The 23,314-nt window shown below is 40.4% G+C and overlaps 1 protein-coding gene across 1 annotated transcript in view; it reads left to right on the top strand.

Moving 5' to 3' along the window:
- Window positions 1-23,314, top strand: part of fat3b (FAT atypical cadherin 3b) — a 60,467-nt gene that overhangs the window by 9,435 nt on the left and 27,718 nt on the right. The window contains exons 6-25 of the mRNA XM_029447977.1: window positions 2,045-2,163; window positions 3,457-3,655; window positions 8,933-8,994; window positions 10,068-10,382; window positions 11,683-11,893; window positions 13,271-13,342; window positions 16,355-16,491; window positions 17,018-17,293; window positions 17,499-17,709; window positions 17,871-18,085; window positions 18,202-18,360; window positions 18,480-18,601; window positions 18,743-18,925; window positions 19,031-19,145; window positions 19,268-19,549; window positions 19,981-20,331; window positions 20,405-20,578; window positions 20,689-21,219; window positions 21,932-22,296; window positions 22,609-22,762. Of these exons, the coding sequence (XP_029303837.1) occupies window positions 2,045-2,163; window positions 3,457-3,655; window positions 8,933-8,994; window positions 10,068-10,382; window positions 11,683-11,893; window positions 13,271-13,342; window positions 16,355-16,491; window positions 17,018-17,293; window positions 17,499-17,709; window positions 17,871-18,085; window positions 18,202-18,360; window positions 18,480-18,601; window positions 18,743-18,925; window positions 19,031-19,145; window positions 19,268-19,549; window positions 19,981-20,331; window positions 20,405-20,578; window positions 20,689-21,219; window positions 21,932-22,296; window positions 22,609-22,762 (4,253 nt within the window). The remainder of the gene's footprint in view (window positions 1-2,044; window positions 2,164-3,456; window positions 3,656-8,932; window positions 8,995-10,067; window positions 10,383-11,682; window positions 11,894-13,270; window positions 13,343-16,354; window positions 16,492-17,017; window positions 17,294-17,498; window positions 17,710-17,870; window positions 18,086-18,201; window positions 18,361-18,479; window positions 18,602-18,742; window positions 18,926-19,030; window positions 19,146-19,267; window positions 19,550-19,980; window positions 20,332-20,404; window positions 20,579-20,688; window positions 21,220-21,931; window positions 22,297-22,608; window positions 22,763-23,314) is intronic.

The raw sequence follows: 23,314 nt of genomic DNA, 5'->3' as shown, positions 1-23,314 counted from the left end.
AACTGGTTTACCAAGAATGGAGAAGTTAAATAGACATGACAGACGGATGTAAACCCAAGCGTGCTGTGAACTTCTGGATTAGAAAATATGCCATGACCCTTCAATTTTCTTTTCACTCTTTGAAGTGTGTTATTTATGGTGAGAATGGATGCTGTCAAGTCAGATTTATATTGAATTCACTGAATAGTGCCTGTCGGTCTTAAAGTTCAAAGAGCTTTTGAAACAGCCAGCTCTGTTTTCCTCGCCTCTCTCTGTCGAGTTATCTGACAGAGATGAGATGTGGTTTGAAAAGGACATGGTCAAGGACGACAGAGCGAGGATGTGTTTCAGCAAACACTTTTACTATGCATTGTGCATGCTCCTGAGCAGCTACTTAGTCATAATCTGACATATACACGCACTTTCTTGTGATAAGGTAACACCTTTGGCATGCGGCAGAGGAGGCTGCAACAAGACTGAATCAAGAATCCAAAAAGAAGGCTACACAGTCACACCTCTAATCACTGATTTGTATGCTTTTATGACTGTAACCTGGGAATGTAGGGTTTGTTTATGAGAATAAGACTAACAGTAATGCTGTAATATTTGAATAATCTCTTCAGAAAGGATCACTGACATAGTACTCATGCTAAGGTTTTCTGATAAGAGGATTTTCTCTCTCCGAACGACATATTTGTATGATTGTTTCGACAATATGTATTTAACAGGGGGACCTAAGTTATGCACGGAATCAAGTAAGAGTGCCACTGAGCGTGTTTATCCCGGAGTCTGCCTCCCTCCCAAATTAGAGGAATCCCTGATTTGGTCTTTTCTTTGCACTAGATGGTTCAGGAAACACAGTTTTTGATCTATCTATCTTCATGCTCTCATTTGTTATGTGGAACAAAGTAAAACTACCCCAAAACTGATGTTTACGAAGTTTACTTTCAAGCATTCATGCAAGAGCATAAACTCACTAACATCATCAACATCCAATCAGTCTTTAATTCTAAGAAATTAAATGGCAGTGTTGAGGTTTATGTAAGCATACAAGTACATATATACTCTTACATGTTCCGTCTCAGCTCTGCCTGGAATCTTGTTGGGGTTAATTGCTTGTGAACTGAAGCACGACTCTGCAAGCATCGACAAACACACACTGCATGCCTTAGCTCTGAGTTTATTTAAGTTAGTTGAAGTCACAGACTCATGCTGGCTTTTAAAAGTTTGTGTGCACTGAGCAGAAATGCATCAACTGCTCGCTTTGCCCCTAAGACTAGTTAAGTCTATTTATTCTCAGCTGTTAGAAATGTTACATTTATATATATGTGTTGTTTTACTTTTTAAAATAAACTATGTGTAACACTCATGAGCATCATTGTGCTTTACTGCTCCTCGCACTGTATACAAATGACATAAAACCTAGAATGTGCGTCATTTTTCCAGTGTTTACGTGGACAGTCCTGCATGGCTGATTTTACAAAAATCACCCATGTGTCATTCATTGTGAGTGTTCTCTTTGTCTCTCAAGAGGTCACCAAAGCTGTCAGCTACTCATCTTCCTTAGGGCCACTAAACACACGGCAGTCAATGTGCATGAGTGTCTGAGTGTCTGCGTGTGTCTTTATTGTTGTAGGGCAGTTCAGGGTACGTTTAGCACTAAGCAAATTGCAGCTGGGAGCAGTCTGGTCAGCTGTGATTAGCTGTAGAGAAGCTGAAACATTGAAGGTGACTACAGCGGCGCCTCTAATGCCCGTGAATGTCACTGAAGCCAGGACACAAAGTTTTCTCTGAATTTGTGTCTTTGCGTGTGGAAAGTTAGTATTCACAGACTTTCCCCATGAGATTCTTTTAGGAGTGTATTTTGCGAATGACACCCACTCTCGTCCCCTTCACACAAACACACACAAACACACACACACACACACACACACACACACACACACACACACACACACACACACACACACACACACACACACACACACACACACACCTATTAGATACTGTATGTATTCTCAAGCCCAAGTAACAACTACATTAATCTTTCTACCTGCTTCAACAGGAGTGATTTACACTGCTGGTATCCTTGACTGTGAGACCAAAGACTCCTATTGGCTTACCGTCTTTGCCACAGACAGAGCGGTTACACCCCTGTCATCGTCTATTGAAGTCTTCATTCAGGTACCCGTATTCTGCTGCAAATATTCACATTGTACTATGTATGCTTAAGAGGCTTTATACAGAGAACATTTTTTTCATGCTTCATATATTTAGATAATTTTTTTGTAGCTCTGCAAATTACAAGCCTAGATTTTTTAAATTAAAAACAGCTAATTTACAATGAGTTACTATTTGACCTTTGTACACCAAGTCACACCTGTTTGTACAGCAGCTTCTCAGCCATCCCACTCATAACGTATAACTTTTAAAATTCTACAGAGGGGTGAAGTATTCCTTGCTTAATGTCCCAATAATTTCCACCATATCCAGCCACATTTTGGACTCAAATGATTCCGTGTCCTCTTGTTACTATATATATGTCTCCCCCAAAATGATGACATTGTATGAAAGGGTGCTGCTAACAGAATAGCTTCTTTGTCAGCATCTGTCATTGATAAAGTCAAACAGCCTGGAAACTAATTTTGAGGATTTTAACTGCATATTCTGGTGGAGCGTTGTCTCCAAAGTAACAGTATGGAGCTAAACAACAATTGTTGTGCTCCTCACTAAAATGCTAATGGAGCTCAGTGCAGTGAATAACAGTCTGTGAGTTACAGATACACACCAGAGGGAAGTCTCTACTTCAGCTTCTATTTTATTTGGCGGCAAGCAATCCACAGTCTAAACACTCAAATACACACATCATTGCTCCAACACTGCTCACCCTTTGGGGAAGAGTTCAGCAGTGTATAAAAAAACAAACCGCCTTGTCTGGCTTCGGGATATTCAGGTGTGGCGATGTGAGCAGGCGCTTTACTCCCGGCCTCTCCATCACAACAAAAATAGGGAGATTAATCAGGCACAGGTGCTCTTCATTCAACGGCTGAACCATCTTGGCTCTCTGTGCCTCGCAGCAAACACTCAATCAACGCAATGTTTTCCATAAATATTCTAGATCTATGCCGTAAGAAGGGAAATTAATTTGCAGTGCATTTAAAGTGTGACATCCATGACATTTTCTGGTAAATACATTTCCATTTTGTGATTGATAACGGATCAACTCAGACCAAGTCCACGCTGCATTTCATGAGTTGTTGATTAAAAAAGATATTACCATACTGATTTGGAAGGTTATGTCTTATCAACACATCTATAGCCAATTTAGATCTGACTCAGATAACGAAGACAGTTTAAATATAAACAAACAACACTGCTTATTCCTGTCCCTTAACCAATCCCTGCCTTGTCTCCCTCTCTCCACTTTGTCTCCCTCTCTCTTCCTCTTCTTCTTCCTCTCCCCTCTTTCCGTCTCAGGTAGAAGATGTCAATGATAATGCTCCTCTCACGTCGGATCCTATCTACCACCCAGTCGTCATGGAGAACTCTCCAAAGGATGTGTCAGTCATTCGTATCCAGGCGCAGGACCCTGACCTCACTGCCATTCCCAGTCGTTTGAGTTATCGCATCACTGCTGGCAACCCGCAGAATTTCTTCTCTATTAACCCCAAATCAGGTGAGACTCACAAACAGATACGTTTGTATAATTGTAAATCATTTAAAAATCTCGGTATCATAAGTGACAGTATAATGTGCTAGACTCATGGTATAATTAGTGAGATATCCTTAAAAACAAGAAATAATTACCCAAGTGTTTTGTGTTTTAATGTTTACATGCCTCTGAAATGACTGAAACTTTCTTTCATCATGTACCTCCTGCTTCACGTTCATCCAATAAAAGGCTTTGGTTCCCACACAACAAATTAAAAAGACTTTTGTGCCCACGCAGTCAAACATCTAGGACACTGATGATCCGCCCGCCCAGGCAATCTTCACTATGCTCTTAACGGGATATTGCTTCTGAAGGGGTGAAAGCTCTTGGCACTTGAGGAAATTAATGTAGTTAGTTTTTTATTAAGTTAGTGTGTGGGTGAATATCTTCTAGATATGAAGGAGTTTACATTAGTCAAAGCTATTTTCTTTCCCATTACTTTTGTTGTCTGAAGGAAGGCCAACTAGCATATTTATATGCATTGTGCGATATATAGTAACATGAATAAAAACATGCTTTTCTCAGAAAGTTATAAGTGAAGGGGGAAACTCAAAACCAAAGTTTTCAAAAGGAGTATTATCTTGGATTTGGAATTAGATTTCCATTAAAAGAAGTACTGCCAACCACCATATGGGTTCACCATAAGCCCTCTACCATGGGATCAAAAGAGTCTTAAAGAGTCTGAGCTAGTGAAATGATGCTCAGACAGCCTGTGATTGTATATTACCATTTTGAGCCTGTGGGAAAATACTGCATGAGAAAGTCTATGAGTGTGGAAAAAAACATTTATGTGGAAAGATACATTTTTGCCTCCTGTTCCTGTCATGACCAATTTAACTTTAATGTGCACATGCAAAGATACCCGTCGGTTTTTGTGTATTTAGCCTAATTGGGTGGTAAACCCTGCCTTCTGATTTACGTAATAGTCAGTAGGTAGTTCTATTTTTGTCTAGTTGGATTGGGCTGTAAAGATGGGATCAGAAATTGCGAGTCTATTTTAAGTACTCCAACAACTGAGCATTGCACTGATGAAACATTGTCGCACTGAAGATGGACAGTTTAAAATGTTTTTCACGTGTAAAGTACTCCCCAAGACTTAGACACACACACACACAAACACACACACACACACACACACACACACACACACACACACACACACACACACACACACACACACACACACACCCAAAAGTGAATAGACTGTTAGTGCAACCTTACTATTGAGATGATGTGTGCACATATTTTATTGAAACATTCTCAAAAAGCTTCTGAAACCACAAATTGTTTCTACACAACTATGAATTTTATGTGCGTACACACTCTTTTGTTTTAGACATTCGCACACTTGAATTCCCCATGCGTTTTAACATGCTCACAAAAGATGACATTCTCAACTGCAGCTGGTGAACTGACTCTCATCTCACAAAATTATGCTCGAACAACATTTCAAAACTCTTCCTCTTTTAGACCCTGTGTAAACCTTTACCGTTTCTGTCTTTGATGGTGAACTCGGTCAGGGCCTGTATCGATCCCATACTTCTAATAAACTATTTAAAAAATCCGTATTTATTATTCAAGTAATGCTGATCTATTAACATTATACCGGCAAAGAATACAAACATTATTAAAGCAAATAAATTCAGACGTGCTTCAGTTTTGGCTGCCAAGTTTGAAGTCTACGGAGGTCCCGATGCATTCTCAGAACAAGCTTCCCTTGAAGCTTAAAGAATTATTGAAGAGGTGAAATGTTTTATTCAAATCTCAAGAAAAAACAAAAATTGCGAAGTCTTTGCTGTTTCTGCCCTAGATTATGTTATGAGTATTTCCGTAAACAACAAAGAGCACATTTCAGTTGTTACAGGGACCTGTATTCTGATTCAAAGAAATGTTAATGCAATGATGAAAAACCGATGGCCGTTATGTAACTTGTCAGTTATCAAGCTTATGGTAGAAGGAATTCTCTAATGTTGTGCTGTAGCATGTTTGCTTAAATCAAAGTTGGTATTTCCATTTCTCTTCTCTATGAATATGCCTTTGTGCATTACAGCATCATGTGTTATGTAATATTAACAATACATAGGGAAGCGGACTGAACCCATATTGATATTGATCCCAATAGAGACACACTCATCAATATGTAAACTGTAGCCAACACACAGGCAGGCACTCTTACTCTTGACCCTTTCGAATGCTTGAGAGTAAAACTTGTTTCCCTTCGCTGTAATAATGAGTTACTGTTCCTGTTCTGATCCATCCATCAGACGTGACTGTCATTACTTAGGTTGCAAAATCTGCACTGAGGTGATGTTTTTCAGCAGATTGCAAGCACATCCAACATGTGTGTGTGTGTGTGTGTGTGTGTGTGTGTGTGTGTGTGTGTGTGTGTGTGTGTGTGTGTGTGTGTGTATGGATCGATCCATTGATTAATTGGTTACAGCAGTGTGTTAGAGAGGGCAGCTCTTTTGCATAAGCCGTGATGATGCCACCTCATACAGTATGAAACTCACATGAGAGTGTGCATCCACATGCGTTCATGTCTCTGTGTGAACCACAACACGCATCTAACAGCTGTATAAAGATACGTTGTGTGTATGAGGGAATGTGTGTGTGTGAGTTGTGTGTTTGTGTGCGCCACAGGGGAGATTTTGTAGCCATCTGAGCCCTGCTGTCTTTCTCTGTCAAAGTCCCACAGTATTTTTTTATCTGTTCCTCGTTAATTTCACACAATGGAACTCATATTGATGACTATCTTGTTTGTGATAAATGGACTTTCACTGCACTTGGATTTTAATGATTCATGCAGTATTTTCGCTCGGAGGCCACTTCTGTTTGGCTTCCACCAGCTTATTGAGACCCAATAAACAACCTATGAAAATTGTGGATGATTTTTATGTGTGGATATAATATATTCTGCCGTTTTAGAAAGGCACATCCATTAAAACACAATTACCATAATCTTCACAATAATATGCATGACAGTTCCAGTCTATTAGTTTGGTAATAAGAGATGCATGAGTGAGAAATGCATTCAATATGAATCACTCCTCACTGTTAACCCAGTCAAAAACTTTCCATGTACCAGTGTGACTTCATTGGATAGATGAATACAACACAGCTGATTGATTTGATATCATGAAGTGGCTGCCAGCCACACTAGAACCTGAGCTGCTGCAAAAACCCTTCAAATTTAAAATTGTTTCTCAAAACTGGGTTTTGGGTGGTTCAAAGTAATACATTTTTTAACTTCACTCTGGAAGTGTCAGTTTGATGGGTTTGAGGTATTGCAACAATTCCCACAATGTATTGAAGCTGAACTTTGAATGAGTGCAAAGTGTACAAATGTACTGTCATCGCTTCCGGTGCTGTCTGTTTGTCTCTGGGTGTGTGGGTGAAGCCTTTCTCCTTTGGGGGTGAACACAGAACAGATAAGCGTTGACACACGGTGTTAGAAGAAGGAGCGCTTCTTTTTTAAAGCATGCATGTGTGCAGAGAGCCGTCATGGTGGCTGTGTGACCTTTTTGGCAATCCACTATTGGATTGGATTGGTTTTGTTGTCCCAGTATATTAACACATCAATTGGACATGTTTAAGTCAATAGTCATGAACAACGATGAACAAAAGGAATTCTGAAATTCAAGTTATTATTTTTTATTTATTGTTGCTCCAGTTAGAAAATGTATGACAGCTATTCCCCTTACATGGCTAAGAATTAGGCTATACATTGACGTTACTCGCAGTATTCTTTTGTGAACAAATCCTTATTTGCTACTGACAGTATTTTAAAAGAAGGAGAAGTCTAAAGATTTGAAACTGGCCATTCGACCATCACATACATTATGTGTGGATATGAAGGTGTGGGTGGGTGTTTTTAAATCATTTTTACTCACGTCCAATTAACACGGAGGATTGTCCAACTGCAGATGTGCTGCTGGCTGTAGATCATTGACTTTTATCAGAGTTGTTACTCGCTCTGCGTTCTGCTGAATAAGCCCCACCTCCCCCTCCTGTCCCTCTCCTACAGCTTGTGACCGCTGCTCTAGATCTACTCCTAATTTGCTTAATTGAAGTTAGCCTGCATAGCAAGCTCAAGGTGACACTGTGATATGCACAAGCACAAGAGTGTGTGAGTGTGAGTGGGTTTTAGTCTATCCATTAACTGCACAGATATTTTGAGCATCCAAAATAATCCCACTTCACTGCAACTAACACTAAAACAAACACATTATCAGCATTCATGCACAATCATTTCACATATAATCAACATGGAAGCAGTTTCAGAATATATACAGTATGTATGGGGTATTTGTGCATGTACCTATGTGTGTGTGTGTGTGTGTGTGTGTGTGTCTGGGAGTCTTTATTTGCATGTGCATGTAGCGATGAAAATAAGAATGCTACAACAGACAGATGTATTCTTTTTCTAAAACTATAAATAATAGTATTTCAGCTTGTATCAATACAGTTCTCTGTGCATTTGTGTGTTAGGATAAAATACATCGACGGTTCACTGTGTTTGGAGGCTCTTGTGAGAATAGTATACAAGGATTGTAATCAACAGCATTAATTAATTCTGGAAAACAAAAGTCTGCTTACAATATTGTAAAACTGTCATAATAATAAGGCTGAATCTATTTATGGATTAATGCCTGCATTTTTACTCCCAACGTTATCTCTGACTAAATCTAGCAATTATTGATCAACACAAACTCAGTTTCTGTGTGCGTGTGTGGGGGCGGAATAAAGAATAAAAAAAAGAAAACAATGAAATGAAAAAGAGAAAAAAAAAACATCAGAGGAAAGATGGAGATGTCATTGCCTGTGATCTGCATTGCACCCTGCAAGCATTTGTCAAACCGTCTAACCATCATCGGAATAATATGGTTCGATCAAAGCTATTATCAATAGCCTCACGCCTTTCCCTCTGTCCTGGTGGCATGCTGGCTAACTGAATGACTGTCAGCCATACAGTGCCATATGAACATGTGCCAAATGCCATCGTCTCTGCCAGGGCTGGAGGCTCTAGTCTGTATGTGTGTATGTAAGTGTACACTTGCACGCACACGCTCATTTTTAGGTAGAAGACTTTCTTATTGGAAATCATTTTGGCTTTAAATTATATAGTGTTTGTAAACTTTTGAAAAAATCTAATGAAGAGACAATAACTCTAACCTCATATCTTTATGAACCATCTGCCAACTGTGTTTGTGTAATCTAAAGTTGCCCTTTTAACATTTCTAGGGCTGATCACGACAACCGCGAGGAAACTGGACAGAGAACAACAGGCGGAGCACTTCTTAGAGGTACAGAATAACCTGAGCAGTTGTTATTGGTTTTTAGTATTATTATTTATCTGGCCCTGCCACCTGCCTCAGCACACCATTAACAGAGACTGGGTGGAGGACAACCCTGGCAGGCCTTCAACACTCCATAAACTGTGATAAATGGTTGTAGTTTTGGGCCCCAGGTTTAGAAATTTCTAAATATAATCATTCATCATTGGTTATCTTCTGTACTCAGGATGGAAATAGGGAGGAGTGGAGTTGCTCTGCCCAGCATTTGATAAGCGCAGACACTGGGCACACAGATAGCTCCGTGATTACCATTTCTGTTGCTCCCGCTGCTCTGCATACAGATGAACATGATAATCAGAGATTCTCGACTTCAGAGACCTGAGCAAACTTCTACTTCCCCACACTTCCCTTACAACTTATTAAATGCTGTTGAATCTACAGGCACTTTGCCCTTCTGCAAAATGGAATGTAATAACCCACGGTTCAGCGGCAGTATTGCAGCGTGGTGTTTTGTTTCTGTTTTACCAATTGAGTTGTCTACACTCAATAACTCTTTGTGCTGCTTTGTTCAGCTCTATTATGTAAAAAGAACCCAGTGTATGACAACACACTACAAAATGGAAAAAGTAGCGCAAGGATGCTTGCATAAAACAGCATCATATACTTGTACATTCACACCTGAAATGAGTTTAAAATTGGGGTCAGAAAAGCCTTTGTTGTTACATCCTCCTGTCCTGTCCTGTCCTGTCCTGAGATTTCAATAGAAATGCCAGTCCATGCATGCCACCCACTGCTCCGCCTGCCAGTCTATGCTGCCTGTTTGTAATTAATAGTCTGTGAGCAGTCACGCTGGCAGCAGTGGTGTTCATCCTGATCTAATCCAATTGATCAATGATCAGACCTCTACCTCTGCCTCCAGGGGATCAATAATACACAGAGATGTCCTCAGCTCAGCCACACAGTGGGAGCAAAGATTTAAGATGTTAATAAATGTATGTCAATCTCGCAAATGACAAAACATGTTCAAGAGACAATGACGCTTCTCTTTGAATACCTGATAATGTGCTCGTACACGTCCTCAGGTAACTGTTATAGACGGCCCTGTGACCACCCGGCAGTCTACTGTGTGGGTCATAGTTCACATCGAGGATGAAAACGACAACCCGCCGACCTTCCCGGAGGTCACCTACCGCATCAGCTTGACCGAACGAGACCGCAACAAACGTGGCGAACAGGTATACCGTGTCTTCGCTTATGACCATGACCTCGGAGCCAATGGCAACATCACCTACAGCATTGTCGATGGTAACGAGGACGACAAGTTCAGTATTGACCCCAGGACTGCCATGGTGTCATCAAAGAAGATGGTAACAGCAGGAAGCTATGATATCCTCACTGTGAGTTTTATATTCCAAGTTTGTTTTTATAATTGATTTTTTACGCTAGTGACAGATTCCAGCTAAAATACAGCACTCATTAGCAATATGGAAGCATGAAAATAAATCTATATTAATTACAGACTACAGATTGTCTTACAAGGGACAAGACTCTGACCTCTTTCAGGCACGACGCTCCTCTCTTTCCATTTTCAGAGTGCTATTTTTCTAGTTCCTTTTTCATGTCTTGCTACGACAAAATTCATAGCCACTTTGGGTTCCATTATTTTTTATGGCCCTGCTTTCATGCGGTTGCAAAGTTGGCAGGAGCAAACACAGTCACGTCGTTCATTCTTCATCGGGCACAGGCCCAGGTATGTGAACTTGTTGTTTTTTAGTATTTCCATGGCCAATGAACTCAAAAACACCAAGGTGGGTGAAGTGGCACAGCTGAAGTCGTGTTTATGCACATCAGGTGGCTACACAAGTACAAATTGCAAATATTGTGGCTTTATTTGTATTCCAAATTATCATGCTAACAATGTATTCATCCTGCTCCAGCCCCTTTTACATATGCTCTTCAGAGACCTGATTTATTTTCATTCGTCTGGTTCACTGATTAGTCGGTCACGCCCTCGTGCACTTTGAGCTTGTACTAACTTTCAGTGGAAAAGAGCTCATGTGTGACATGAGTGCAACCTCGACAACAAGCACACCAATTTTCTCTCTTTCAATCGCGTTTTTCACTTTCGGGGTAACACGGCTCTCAAAGCAAATAATGGTACTAATAATGTATTTGGCTCCCAGTTTCCGCTCTTATGAGCAACACTTATCGCGTTATATTTTACAATTACCGATCATATACTGTCGGTTCCACCAAAGAGTTAGTTGATTTATTGTGGTTAATGTTTTTCCTGTTTAATGTGTGAAAAGTAGAGCAAGCTATTTGAAGTCAGGCAGGGACAGCCATCCCATTAAACTGTAATTGCTGGAATCAATTTTGAGGTTAGTAAAATATTATTTATGGATGGGAGGTTGTCGCTGAGGTGTAGGTGTAAGTAAATGTAGATGAGTATAAAGCTCCCCCGTGTAGTTTTGACCAAACTGTGGCCAGAATGCTTGTACATTCTCGCTTTCCCTGAATAAATACATACTAACCAATTTACAGTAAATCCTCTCCTTTCGCTTGTGAAATCTTGTTTTCCATTGTGGTTCATCATAGTTTCAGCATTTGGTTTAAATGTTTCCCAAATGCATGAATCATTGAATCCTGCTTTTGTCAGCTGAATGTCTGGTTTCTCGGTATTGTTCCCTCTTTTAGATAAAAGCCGAGGACAGCGGTGATCCCCCATTATGGTCTACTGTCAAACTCCATGTAGAGTGGATTCGCAAACCTGTCCCCTCGCCTGTACCTCTACTATTCACACAGAGGTCCTACAATTTCTCTATTTCCGAGACAGCTGCAGTAGCTCAGCCGGTGGGAGTTGTCGCTGTCAGCCAGTCGAGCACACCTGTCTGGTTCAATATCATCGGTAAGAAAATTAATGTGTGACACAAAACTAACAGACCAGAGAATAATAAATGTTGAGAATTTTCTTGTGCTGTCAAGTTCATTAAAATGCAGCCAGGCCACACTATTATGAACTAAATGAGTTCTGTCATTTGTCACATTCAAATAGTTTTAATTTATATATTAAAAAGGGAATTTGTTTTTTTTTCTCCAGTATCCATCAGAGTTGTGAACATTTGTAAGCATAAGAGACTGTTTTAATAAAGTATTTAGAATTTAATTTAATTTAATTTAATTGGTATATCCATCTGGATGGTGGAGTATCACGATAATGCGTGCAAGAAATGTCCTTTGGCTCTTTGGGTCAGACCTGTCCTGGATTAGACAGAACCCACAACATGGAAGCGATGCATTTCACACCATGTACAAGTATACACATTTTACATTTCTTGATTCAAACTGCAGGCTTCCTCACAGACCTTCATTACGGCTTTGTACATATTCAGTTGATTTATATTATCTTGTGCTGCTGTAAAGACACTGCTGACAATTTTTGTAAAGTTACTTGTGTTGTATATATCTCAGGATCCAAATTAGCTTGTTAAAATCGAAAGGCCACGGACACAATCTAAAGTTGAGATTAATTGTACAAAGGCAGATGTGAATTGTCTGAATAAAACATTTCACTTATTTATAGTTTATTTTGCCACGCTGGCAAACAAAGGCCAATAAAAGAATAGCGTCTGCTGTTTCTCTGGCTCTGGTGGAAACTATGAATCTTTGAAAGAGCGTACTGGTTTTTATTGCTGTCTGCCTGCTAAAAACTGGGGAGCTCTATCTTGCCCCATAATTCAAATCTTTGAAAGGATAATCAGTAAATAGCACATTATTGATTGCTATCCAACACTGATTACATAATCTTTAGAGAGACCCTGCTTTGATGTTAATATGGAAATTATTTGATAATTAGTTGATGAGTTGATTATTCCTTTTCAGTCACACGCATCCAAGATACAGACAAGGAGATGAAAATGTGTTTTTTTCTTCCTGTTCCACTCTTACTGTTGATATCAGTGGAGTAATTGTGCAGGAAAAGCTCATTAATATTTCACTTTTTTTTTTTTTCAAAAAGTAAAAGCACAGCGATCGTCTTTTCTCTCAAACTTTAAGAACTGGACTCGAATGTCATCCCAGACTTAAGCACATTCCCGATACTGTGCAGAAGTATTCTCTTAAAAAGTACACTAACACTATTTATTAACACACATACAAGTGAAAAACGTCAAGAGGTCGACTGTTCAGAGTGCTGTAGATGCAGACCTTTGATCACAATAACACCCTTGATTGACTTAATATTACTTATCTCTTTTTTCTTTCTCTCTCTTTCTCTCTTGTTAAGGCGGACGGCTCTCCAGAGAAACGTTCTACATTCCTCAGAATGCATGTGGAAGAAACTGCTCACTTGACACAGGTCTGGAGGAACTTAGAACATTCAGAAAGTGCAGCAAACAGGACGTTGTTTAGCAAAAGACAGTATTGATTGATCTGAGTTTGAAAAAGCACTCCACACAATAAGCACTAGTTTGTTATTCATGTCCAGGCAGCACAGCTTCATACCATTAGTTAAGTCACTATGTTTTGCTACTTTGGAAAGTAAATGGGGAGGGATAGGGTTTGACACATTTGGCCTCTAACTGTAGTGTTCCTAAATATATTTAAAAATAATACCCTAGTGTGTTGTGAAGTTACAATACACTTTATGAGTTACAATATGAGTCCACCTGATGATCTTTACATCAGTTACAGAAAACCCCAAAATATTTTATTACAGTAGAGGGAAAGAAATATGGCACTGTAAATGCAATAGTTCTCTCACTTTACCAGAGATACATTTCAGTATCTAAGCATTGTGTGGTTTGAAGAAGTTCATGTGTTTCATCACATTTATATGGGCCATTGAGCTGGTAAAATATGTGATACAAACAATACAGAGACCCACTCAAAGAATTGCTTGCTTATTTCACTGATAGCAATTAAAGCTGTTATCTTAGAAAATATGACAACCACTAGGTAAGTAATTAAAACAATGTGTCAACATTAAATATATATTCGTACATGTTTTAAAACTAAGTCATCATTTATTGACTGCTACTACACAATTTGATTGTGTAGACATATACTGTACAACTAACTATTCAGACTTTGTATCACAGACTGTTTGTAAAAGACTCTACCAAAAATAGTAAAACGACCCCAGGGGTTCTCAACGGGGGCGGCTAGAAGCAATATTTTAGAAAGGGGGGCGTTCACGTGTCTTTGGGGGGCGTTTGTGTGTACAGCACGCAAAAAATCTACTTCAAAAAAATAAATCCAAATCTAGTCAGATATAGAATAAAACCGGTGACTTACTGTTTTTCCTGGCCAAGGTCAGGGTCCTTGAACACAACACGAGCACACGTGTCATCATGTGGTCACGTCATGGAAAAAAAAACTTCAATATTAAACTGTCATTGACATCAGCAAACGCAGCATGGTGAGTGTAACAAAGAGAAAAATGGGTGAGGAATGTTCCAGGAGAAATGGACGAACTATTATTTCTTTGTGGACGTAAAAGGCCAGTGTGCGTAGTTTGTACGGACGTGTTTGCGGTCATGAAAAAGGCTCTCGAGCGTCATTACAGCAGGAAACATGCCGAACTGCACGAGCTGAAAGGACGAATGCGTTTGGATAAAGTTAACGTTGTGTGTTTTTAGACTTTTATTTTTATTTTGCTGAGTGATAAAGTGCTGCTTGAAAAAAAACAAAAAACAAGCACCGCTGCTGCTTGAAAGCATTAATGTTATTCCAAGGATACACCATGAATAAAACTAATCTGAATTAATGTTTAAACACTAACGCTCTGGTCGGGACCAGCAGCAGACGAGCTGCACTCTGGCTGCTTGTAGCAGAGCTAACACCAGCAGAGCTAACATCACACCTGCAGAGCTAACATCACACCTGCAGAGCTAACACCTGCATCACTGCGTGTGCCTTTAAATACTTTGGATATTTTCGCCTAAGTTTCTGAATGTTGGAGTCGACGTTGCTCCATATATTATAATTAGAATTAAAGTGTTGGATTTTTGACTTTTTTGCACTTTGTAGTTCTCTCCTCTCCTTTCCTCTGCTCTTACTGGAGGTCTTCACGAAACGGAGCGAATGTGAATGTGCGCAAAGCAACGCAGTAAACACGGAAAAGTGCACATAAAATAGATACATAACATAACATAAGCGTTTAGTTTATTTAATAAAAGAGCACATGTTCAATGTAAAAAGTGACTTGTGATTTGGTGCTATATATATATATATATATATATATATATACATATACATATATATATATATATATATATATATATATATATATATATATATATATATATATATATATATATATATATATATATATATATATATATATACATATATATAATAAAAAATATATATATATATATTTAAAAAAAAAAATATATATATATATATATATATATATCCAAATAAATTCAGGAGGAATCGTTGGGGGTCATTTTTTAATAATATAAATATTTTGAAATTTTATTATGTAACTTCAATCTAAGAGAATTTGAGTTTTTATAATAACATAATATAGCAGCCTAATAATAAGAAAAATATAAGAATTGAAATACTAAATTAATATAATCAATATATAAATAATAAATACTAAGAATAATAATAAACATTCAAATTCAGGGTAGACAATTAGACTACATTTTATTTGATGGGGGGCGGTAAGGGACCTGGATAATGGATAGGGGGGCGCTGGCCCAAAAAAGGTTGAAAAGCACTGCCCTAGAGGCACCTCTAACATACAGGAAATAACATACTTATTTTTATTAGGACACTACAGACTGTGATTTCTCTTTTTCTAAATGCCATAAGATCATAGTGTAATATTGACCAACTTGTCAACCTGAAAAAAAGCCACTTTGCTACGACTCAACATGCATCAGTGCTTCTGTGAAAAATGCCCAATCAGTATTCATATACTGAGGAGAGCTCAAGCTCCCAGATATCTCGGGAGAGAAGCTGGAATGAGACGGTGGATGGTTCTGAATACCTAACAAGTATCAATCCTCTCCCTCGCTCTAATCAAACATTAAGCCTCTAAACTGTACACTCACCGCCCGTGGAAAAGACCCGGCTGCAGGTTTTTGATCCCTGAGATGGGTTGTGTTTTGGAGTGATAAGACAGATGTTTGTGTGGCTGTTAACAGCTCTCTGGCTGCCAGTTGGGTTCGGTGCTACATTGCATTGCTTTTCAGTTCATTTTATTTCACAAACCCTCCAGCTCCAGACGCAGGCGCCTGGCCAAAACAATTACACAGTAATAACTTAGAGCACCTGAGTTTAGCACGCAACATGAATACTAAATGACTGAAACTCTCTGTGAAATGGGTGCGTATGTGTTTGTGTGTGATTCCAGGGAGCTTTGACATGCAGTTTGACCTTCAAGTGGGGGTGGGAACTCTAGTTGTGGCCAAGCCTCTTGATGCAGAGGTGCAAGCTGTGTACAACATGACTATACAAGTGACAGATGGGACCAACTTTGCCACAGCTCAGGTACGCACACTTGTGATTTATTATGCACTGGCGCTGCTTCTTACACACTCCAGAACCATATCAAATTAAATTATTGTTACCTCATCCTCTAGGATCTGTATACTCTCATCTTCCCTCCCTCCTACACTTGCACTCCCTTTTTCTGAAATTATGTCTTGCTGACTATGAAATGTGTTTTTTGTCTTTGACATTTCCTGTGCTGTGCTGTCTTGGCTGGCCTACCAGGTCTGCCTTGTAAGGGAAATCCTTGATATCAGTGGATTAATAGGATTAGCCTGTGCAAATAAAGGTCACACAAATTGGAGCACAATTACATCCCTCTTAAAATATTATGTGTAAATACTGGTGCTATCTCCACCTTTCAAATGCAAAATTCAAGTGTAAACACTACTCTAAGTCTGTATCAAATGTTATCAGTCATCAAAGCTTACTCTACACAGCTTATCTTTAAGGATAACACACTGAGCACACTTTATACCTGCCTCAACGACTTTTCAATCTCTCCTGTGTCTCTTTATTCACTCAGGTGTTTATCCGAATACTGGACAGCAACGACAACCCTCCGGTCTTCTCACAGCCAGCCTATGACGTCAGTGTCTCAGAGGACGCACCCGTTGACATGGAGCTACTGCGGGTTAGAGCGTCGGACGTGGACGAGCGCGCCCGTTTGAGCTTTTCCATCTATGGCAGTGTAGACCCAGTCAGTATGAGACTGTTCAGGGTCAATCCTGGTACCGGGGTGGTCTACACTGCAGACAGCTTGGACTACGAGGCCAGAACACAGCACATCCTCACTATTATGGTGAGAAGGTGGAAGCAATACTGTATGTGTTTTTATGTGTGCTTGTTTGGCTTTTACCATTAGTCTGTGTGTGTGTGTGTGTGTGTGTGTGTGTGTGTGCACCTGTGCTCTCTTCAAAATGATGCTCCTCTTGGCAAATGTGCCCACATTCTTTTAGCTTTCATTTAGCACCTACAACGCTACCCATATTCATCTCTCATTTCAGGTCAAGGATCAGGAGTTTCCATTTAACCGTGACTTGGCTCGTATCCTGGTGGCGGTGGAGGACTCCAACGATAACATCCCCTACTTCACCAGCACCGTATATGATGCCGTGGCCTATGAGTCATCTCCCATAGGCACATCTGTCTTACAAGTGACTGCATTAGACAAAGACAACGGGATTAACGGGAAACTCACTTATTCTATGGAAGCAGGTGTGATGCTATCTAATCTTCTGTCTGTCTTTTCTTATATTTTGTAAATTGGTTCGACCTGTGATTGGCTTTTAAATGTTTAGTCACAAGGAAAACAAATTGGGATTCAAGTTCTTTTTATTTACTGGTAATGATGTCTGTAACCTTTCTGCTACTCACAGGGAACACTGTTGGTGTGTTTGGCATCGATAATGCCACAGGCCTTATTTTCATCGCCAGGGACCTGGACCTCACATCTGTGGGCTTTTACACCCTCACGGTGCGTGTCACAGACAGTGGATTCCCTCCATTAATGGCCACAGCTTCAGCTCGCATCTCCTTGATACTCTCGGACTTCTCCCAACCCAAATTCTCTCAGAAAGAATATCAGGCTGAGGTAAAGAGAGGGAGATGGCTCGCCGAAAAATGGGTGCATGGGGGAGAGGTGTAGGAGGGGAGAGATAGATGTAATAAAATGCCTGCAATTAATCATCAATGTCTTAATATTTACAGATAATGGAGAACAGCACTATTGGTACACATGTGACCACCGTTAGCGCGCTCAGCCGCTCAGCGCTCACTTACGAGATCACCAGGGGCAACGAAGCGAAATGCTTTTTCATCAACCATCATACTGGTGTAATCAGCACACGCAGACTACTTGACTTTGAGGTTGGTAAAGTTTCTGTTTCATCTGCCAAAGCTTAGTGATTGTTGTTGTTTAAGAAGGAGTGCACATGGAATTTCAAAACATCACTTTTACTATTCATTGCATTTATTTGTTCCGGTAGCAAACAACATCCTATTTTCTGGTGGTGCATGCCCTGAGCATGGCTGGCGTGGAGGCCAGCACCACTGTCATCGTCCAGGTGGGGGATGTCAATGATAACCCACCAGTCTTCCAACAAATCAGGTATCAGTGGTGGTCAAAAGAGAAGAGCCTTTGCACTGACTTGCTGAGCCGTGTTGAGTCCTGACACCATGTCGTTTTCTGGAGTGATTGTTAAGTACAGCTTTCTTCTTTTACAGCAGTGTCCTCTTTTTAACTTAACAGATATGTGGGCGCAATCAGTGAGGCTGCTCCAGTCAACAGTGTGGTCTTGGGAGAGGATGGTAACCCTCTCGTCATCCAGGCAACAGATAGGGACCGCAATCACAACGCCTTGTTGGTGTTCCAGATCATAGACGAGACCCCTCGTATGTTTTTCAGCGTGGACTCAGGGACTGGATCAATTCGGTAGGTGACATGTAGAAATCACCACTATTGAGGATGTGATTCTCTTGCTTATAAACTGATACATCTCATCATTTCTGATTATGGGAATGGTTTTTAAATTTTTAGAACAATTGCCAGTCTGGACTATGAGAGCTTCTCAGAGTTCCTCTTCCGGGTTCATGTTAGAGACAGTGGACAGCCTCCTCAGAGTGCTGATAGCCCAGCAGAGGTGATTATCAAGGTGAGTAAATGACAGATAAATCAGCTTTCACTCCCTCATAAACAATTTGTGACTCAATTTGATTCTTTTATTATTAGTATTTATTTGTAGACATTATTTTTACTCTATATATGCTGTCTTAGGTGATCAACATCAATGACTCACCTCCAAAGTTGTCACAGGACACTTACGAGGCAGTACTCCTCTTGCCGACCTACATGGGAGTGGAGGTTCTCAGGGTGGAGTCTTTGGACCCTGATATGACCTCTGACCCCACTCTGAACCCTGACAAGTCCATCACCCCTCAGCTAGTTTACTCTCTGGTGGACAACAATGTGGAGTACTTCTCTGTGGAGCGCTACACCGGAGTTGTGACTGTCGTCAATCAGAACCTCAGTAAAGACCGTTACCGCTTTAATGTGAAGGTAAGTGATTGGCTACACGTGTTCAGTGGACATGACACATAAATATAATTTTTATGTATCCTGTCACTATCTTAGATTAACAGCATGAAGTTGGCTTCAACTGACTTACATTATAATGAATTCCACAGGGATGTCAGAGCACATGGTCAGCTGCATACAGCCTATTATTATTCAGTGTGTTGATGTAGAATACTTCAGCTGAATGACGCAGGGTTTTCTGCCCAGATAGATGGGTGATCTCCAGCTCTGCATGCCTCATATTATTTTTGTTTTGTTACTTTTGCTAAGACAAAAGGGCAATCCATGCAAAGTCTTCCATCCTATAGCTTATTGTGAGTCAGCTGTCAAATAAGCACAAATAAAGCTTTTCCACTTGACACTGAGGGCCAATTAAAAGGCACTCTTACCCTTCTGTATTTGTTTGTTTTAAGGTTTGGGATGGGCGATTCTCCAGCATGGCGTCGGTCACAGTGCTTGTCCGAGAAGCTATAGACAGCGGCCTTTTCTTCACCTTCCCGGTCTACTACGCCTCAATCCCAGAGAACATACCTGATGTCACTATAGTGACTGTTGTCAACACAGTTGGCCACCGCCTCAATGAACCGCTGAAGTACACTCTGCTGAACCCCAGTGGACGTTTCACCATCCGGCCGACCTGCGGGGTAGTGCTCACCACTGGTGTGCCTTTTGATCGCGAGGAGAAGGAGAGTTACGAGCTGGTGGTGGAGGTCAGCAGAGAAGATGAGATACTGAAGGTGGCCAGGGTGACTGTACAAGTTCAGGTGGGTGTCTCTTTTTTAACTTTCTTTACACTAACCCCATTGGATTGTCTTATTATAATCACTATTTCTGTAGGTGGAGGATGTGAACGACAACTCTCCAGAGTTTGTGAACCTCCCCTACTACGCTGCCGTGCAGGTGGAAGCTGAGCCAGGATCAGGTATTTTCATGGTCTCAGCCATCGACCAAGACTACGGTCTAAATGGAGATGTAACTTACAGTCTTAAGGAGCAGCACAGGAACTTCCAGGTGAGAGCTTCAATGTTCTGCTATGTAGGGCTATATATTTGAAAAATGCATGTGTTTGTACATTCTCATGCTCCTTATGTTATAGCTAAGTATTTATATATTCAATGCAGGTGAACCCTGTGACAGGAGAGCTGTCCTTAAAGAGGGCCTTCGAGGCAGACTTATCCAACGCAGAGTACAAGGTGGTCGTTGTGGCCAGTGATGGTGGCTTCCCCTCTCTGTCCAGTGAAGTGGATCTGCCTGTTACTGTAGTAAATAAAGCCATGCCGGTGTTTGACAAACCCTTCTATGGTGTCACTGTCAGAGAGGATGTGGCCATCTCCACCTCTGTCCTGTGTATCAATGCCACCAGTCCTGAAGGCCAGAGCGTCATCTTCACCATCACGGACGGAGACCCTTCCCTACAGTTCGACATTGGCTTTGACACAGGGATCATCAGCGTGATTTACCTGTTAGACTACGAGAGCACACAGTACTACCGGTTAACAGTGAAGGCTACAGATACATTGACTGGGGCAAAGTCTGAGGTCGATGTAGACATCGTGGTGCTGGATGTGAATGATAACCCGCCATTGTTTCAGAACACGTCATACTCCTCTGTGCTTCCTGAGAACTCCATGATCGGAACAACCGTGTTACAGGTGTGTGTGTCTTTGTTTATTGAGTCCAGTGTGTACTCACACTGAATAATTATTTACAATTTCAGATGAATATTAGATGCCAACCCATTTATGTATGAGATGATAGTGTGATATTTCCCTAGAAATTTCCCAGTGGAGGCTCTTGACCTTTAGCAATTGATAGACCAGCGCTGTTGTTGCACTGAGGAACATGTTTACACAAGATGATTCTAAGACACCAATTTATTGAATTCATTGGTTTCCGTAACCGTGTCGTTGCGGTTTTGAGTCATCCAAACAGATCAGTGGCCTCATTTGACTATATTCTTAATTTTAGCAAGACTTAGGAGGTCAATCTAACATGAATATGGAAACTATTTTGTTTTGTGCAGTTCCAGTTAACAGTTAACAGTTGATTGAACCAACCATAAAAAGTTATATCCTCTACCTGAACATGAATATCACACTACTGAAATGATGTGACTGGTTGAGCGTACAGTATCATTGTCTCCTTTTGTTTATAAAGTATTGTGCTTCAACAAAATGAAGTTCGACAATGTTGTGATGTGCTTTTAAATGAAGTATCTCTGTGAAATCCCAGAACTTTATTTACTTATTTTCATTTGGACTCGGTGTTCAGTGTAGTTATTGAGTATGTCAGGGTAAACAAATCAGACCATATTTTGAATAATGTATTAGGCAGGGCTAATGTTTAATGTTGCTCTCCCTCTAGGTGTTTGCTCAGGACCAAGATTCGGAGAAAAATGCTGTGGTGAGTTATCAGATCCTATCTGACATCTACAACAGCACCGACTACTTCCACATTGACAGTAACAGCGGATTGGTATTCATGGCACGCCTGCTCGACTATGAGCTCATCCAACGCTACAACTTCATTGTGAGAGCGTCGGACAGTGGAGACCCTGCCCTCAGCAGTGATGTTAGTGTCACCGTGACTGTTACTGATACAAACGACAACCCACCTAATTTCAGCCAAGCGATGTACGAAGCCTTTGTCAGCGAGCTGGCTCCCCGAGGGCACTTTGTGACTTGTGTTCAGGCTTCGGATGCTGACATCTGTGATGCTCATAGGCTGAGGTAAAAGATGTTTTATACAGTTGTGAGTTTGGTGTTTTCTCTGTAAAGTGATGATGGCATGGTTCCATATTGAAATTAGTTGAATTCTTTGTCTAAACCTTTCAGTTCATTATGTTTTAGAATAGGCACATTTCTTATAGGCAATCTTGTTTTTGTGTTTCAATCACAATTCCAGTGGTTTCAACTCCGTCTTTTATTTGACTTTTTCTCAAGCACCTGCAAAAAAGTCGATGCAGTACAGCAGCTTCTGAGCAAAATAACATGGCACAAGGTAAACACCATTGTACTCCATTGTTTTTAATTTGCTTTCAGGTACACTATTCTCTCTGGGAATGACAAAATGACTTTTATGATGGAGCCAGATACAGGGGTACTCAGTCTATCTAACAAAAGGAGACAAGGCATGAAACTCTCCTATCAACTCAACGTGTCTGTGTCAGATGGAGTTTTCACCAACACTGCTCAGGTGAGAAAACGTACAATTTACCATCAACTGATTTGCTCTTTTTTTTCAACCTTTGCAGTGTTTATACTCTGCACAACCTTTTTTTTATAGCAACCCCATGCTTCAAATGTATCTAAAACATTCACAGCTGTCAAGTACAACTGTCTTTTCTACCGCTGCTGTTGAGCACCTCTGCAGTTGGAGGTTATTGTGTGTTCATGTCATATCCGATTTACTATGAGCATGAGCTGTCAACTGAAAAAGAATCTGTCCTGTGGTGGTAATTACAAGTGGGCTCTGATATCCCGTATCTCTGACAGTCTATGTTGTAGCAAAAACAAGTCACCCAATTATTTTGCTTCTTCTTCTGACATTATGTGAACACATCGGACATCCACAGTAGTTTTTCATAAATGTTTATAGCTGCGTCAATCATCATTAGATCACAAGCCTGATGCCGTTACTGCTGGTGTGCATGCCATGCCATGTTGATGTGATCACGTTTGATAAATCAGTCAGTGATTATTGTGATGGCATCAACAAAATGTCAGCAGACATGAGGATGATGATGAT

This window comes from Cottoperca gobio, chromosome 14, assembly GCF_900634415.1.
Source record: "Cottoperca gobio chromosome 14, fCotGob3.1, whole genome shotgun sequence".
NCBI lineage: Eukaryota > Metazoa > Chordata > Actinopteri > Perciformes > Bovichtidae > Cottoperca > Cottoperca gobio.
The sequence above is the reverse complement of the archived record's forward strand: the minus strand, read 5'-3'. Positions and strand labels throughout refer to the sequence as shown.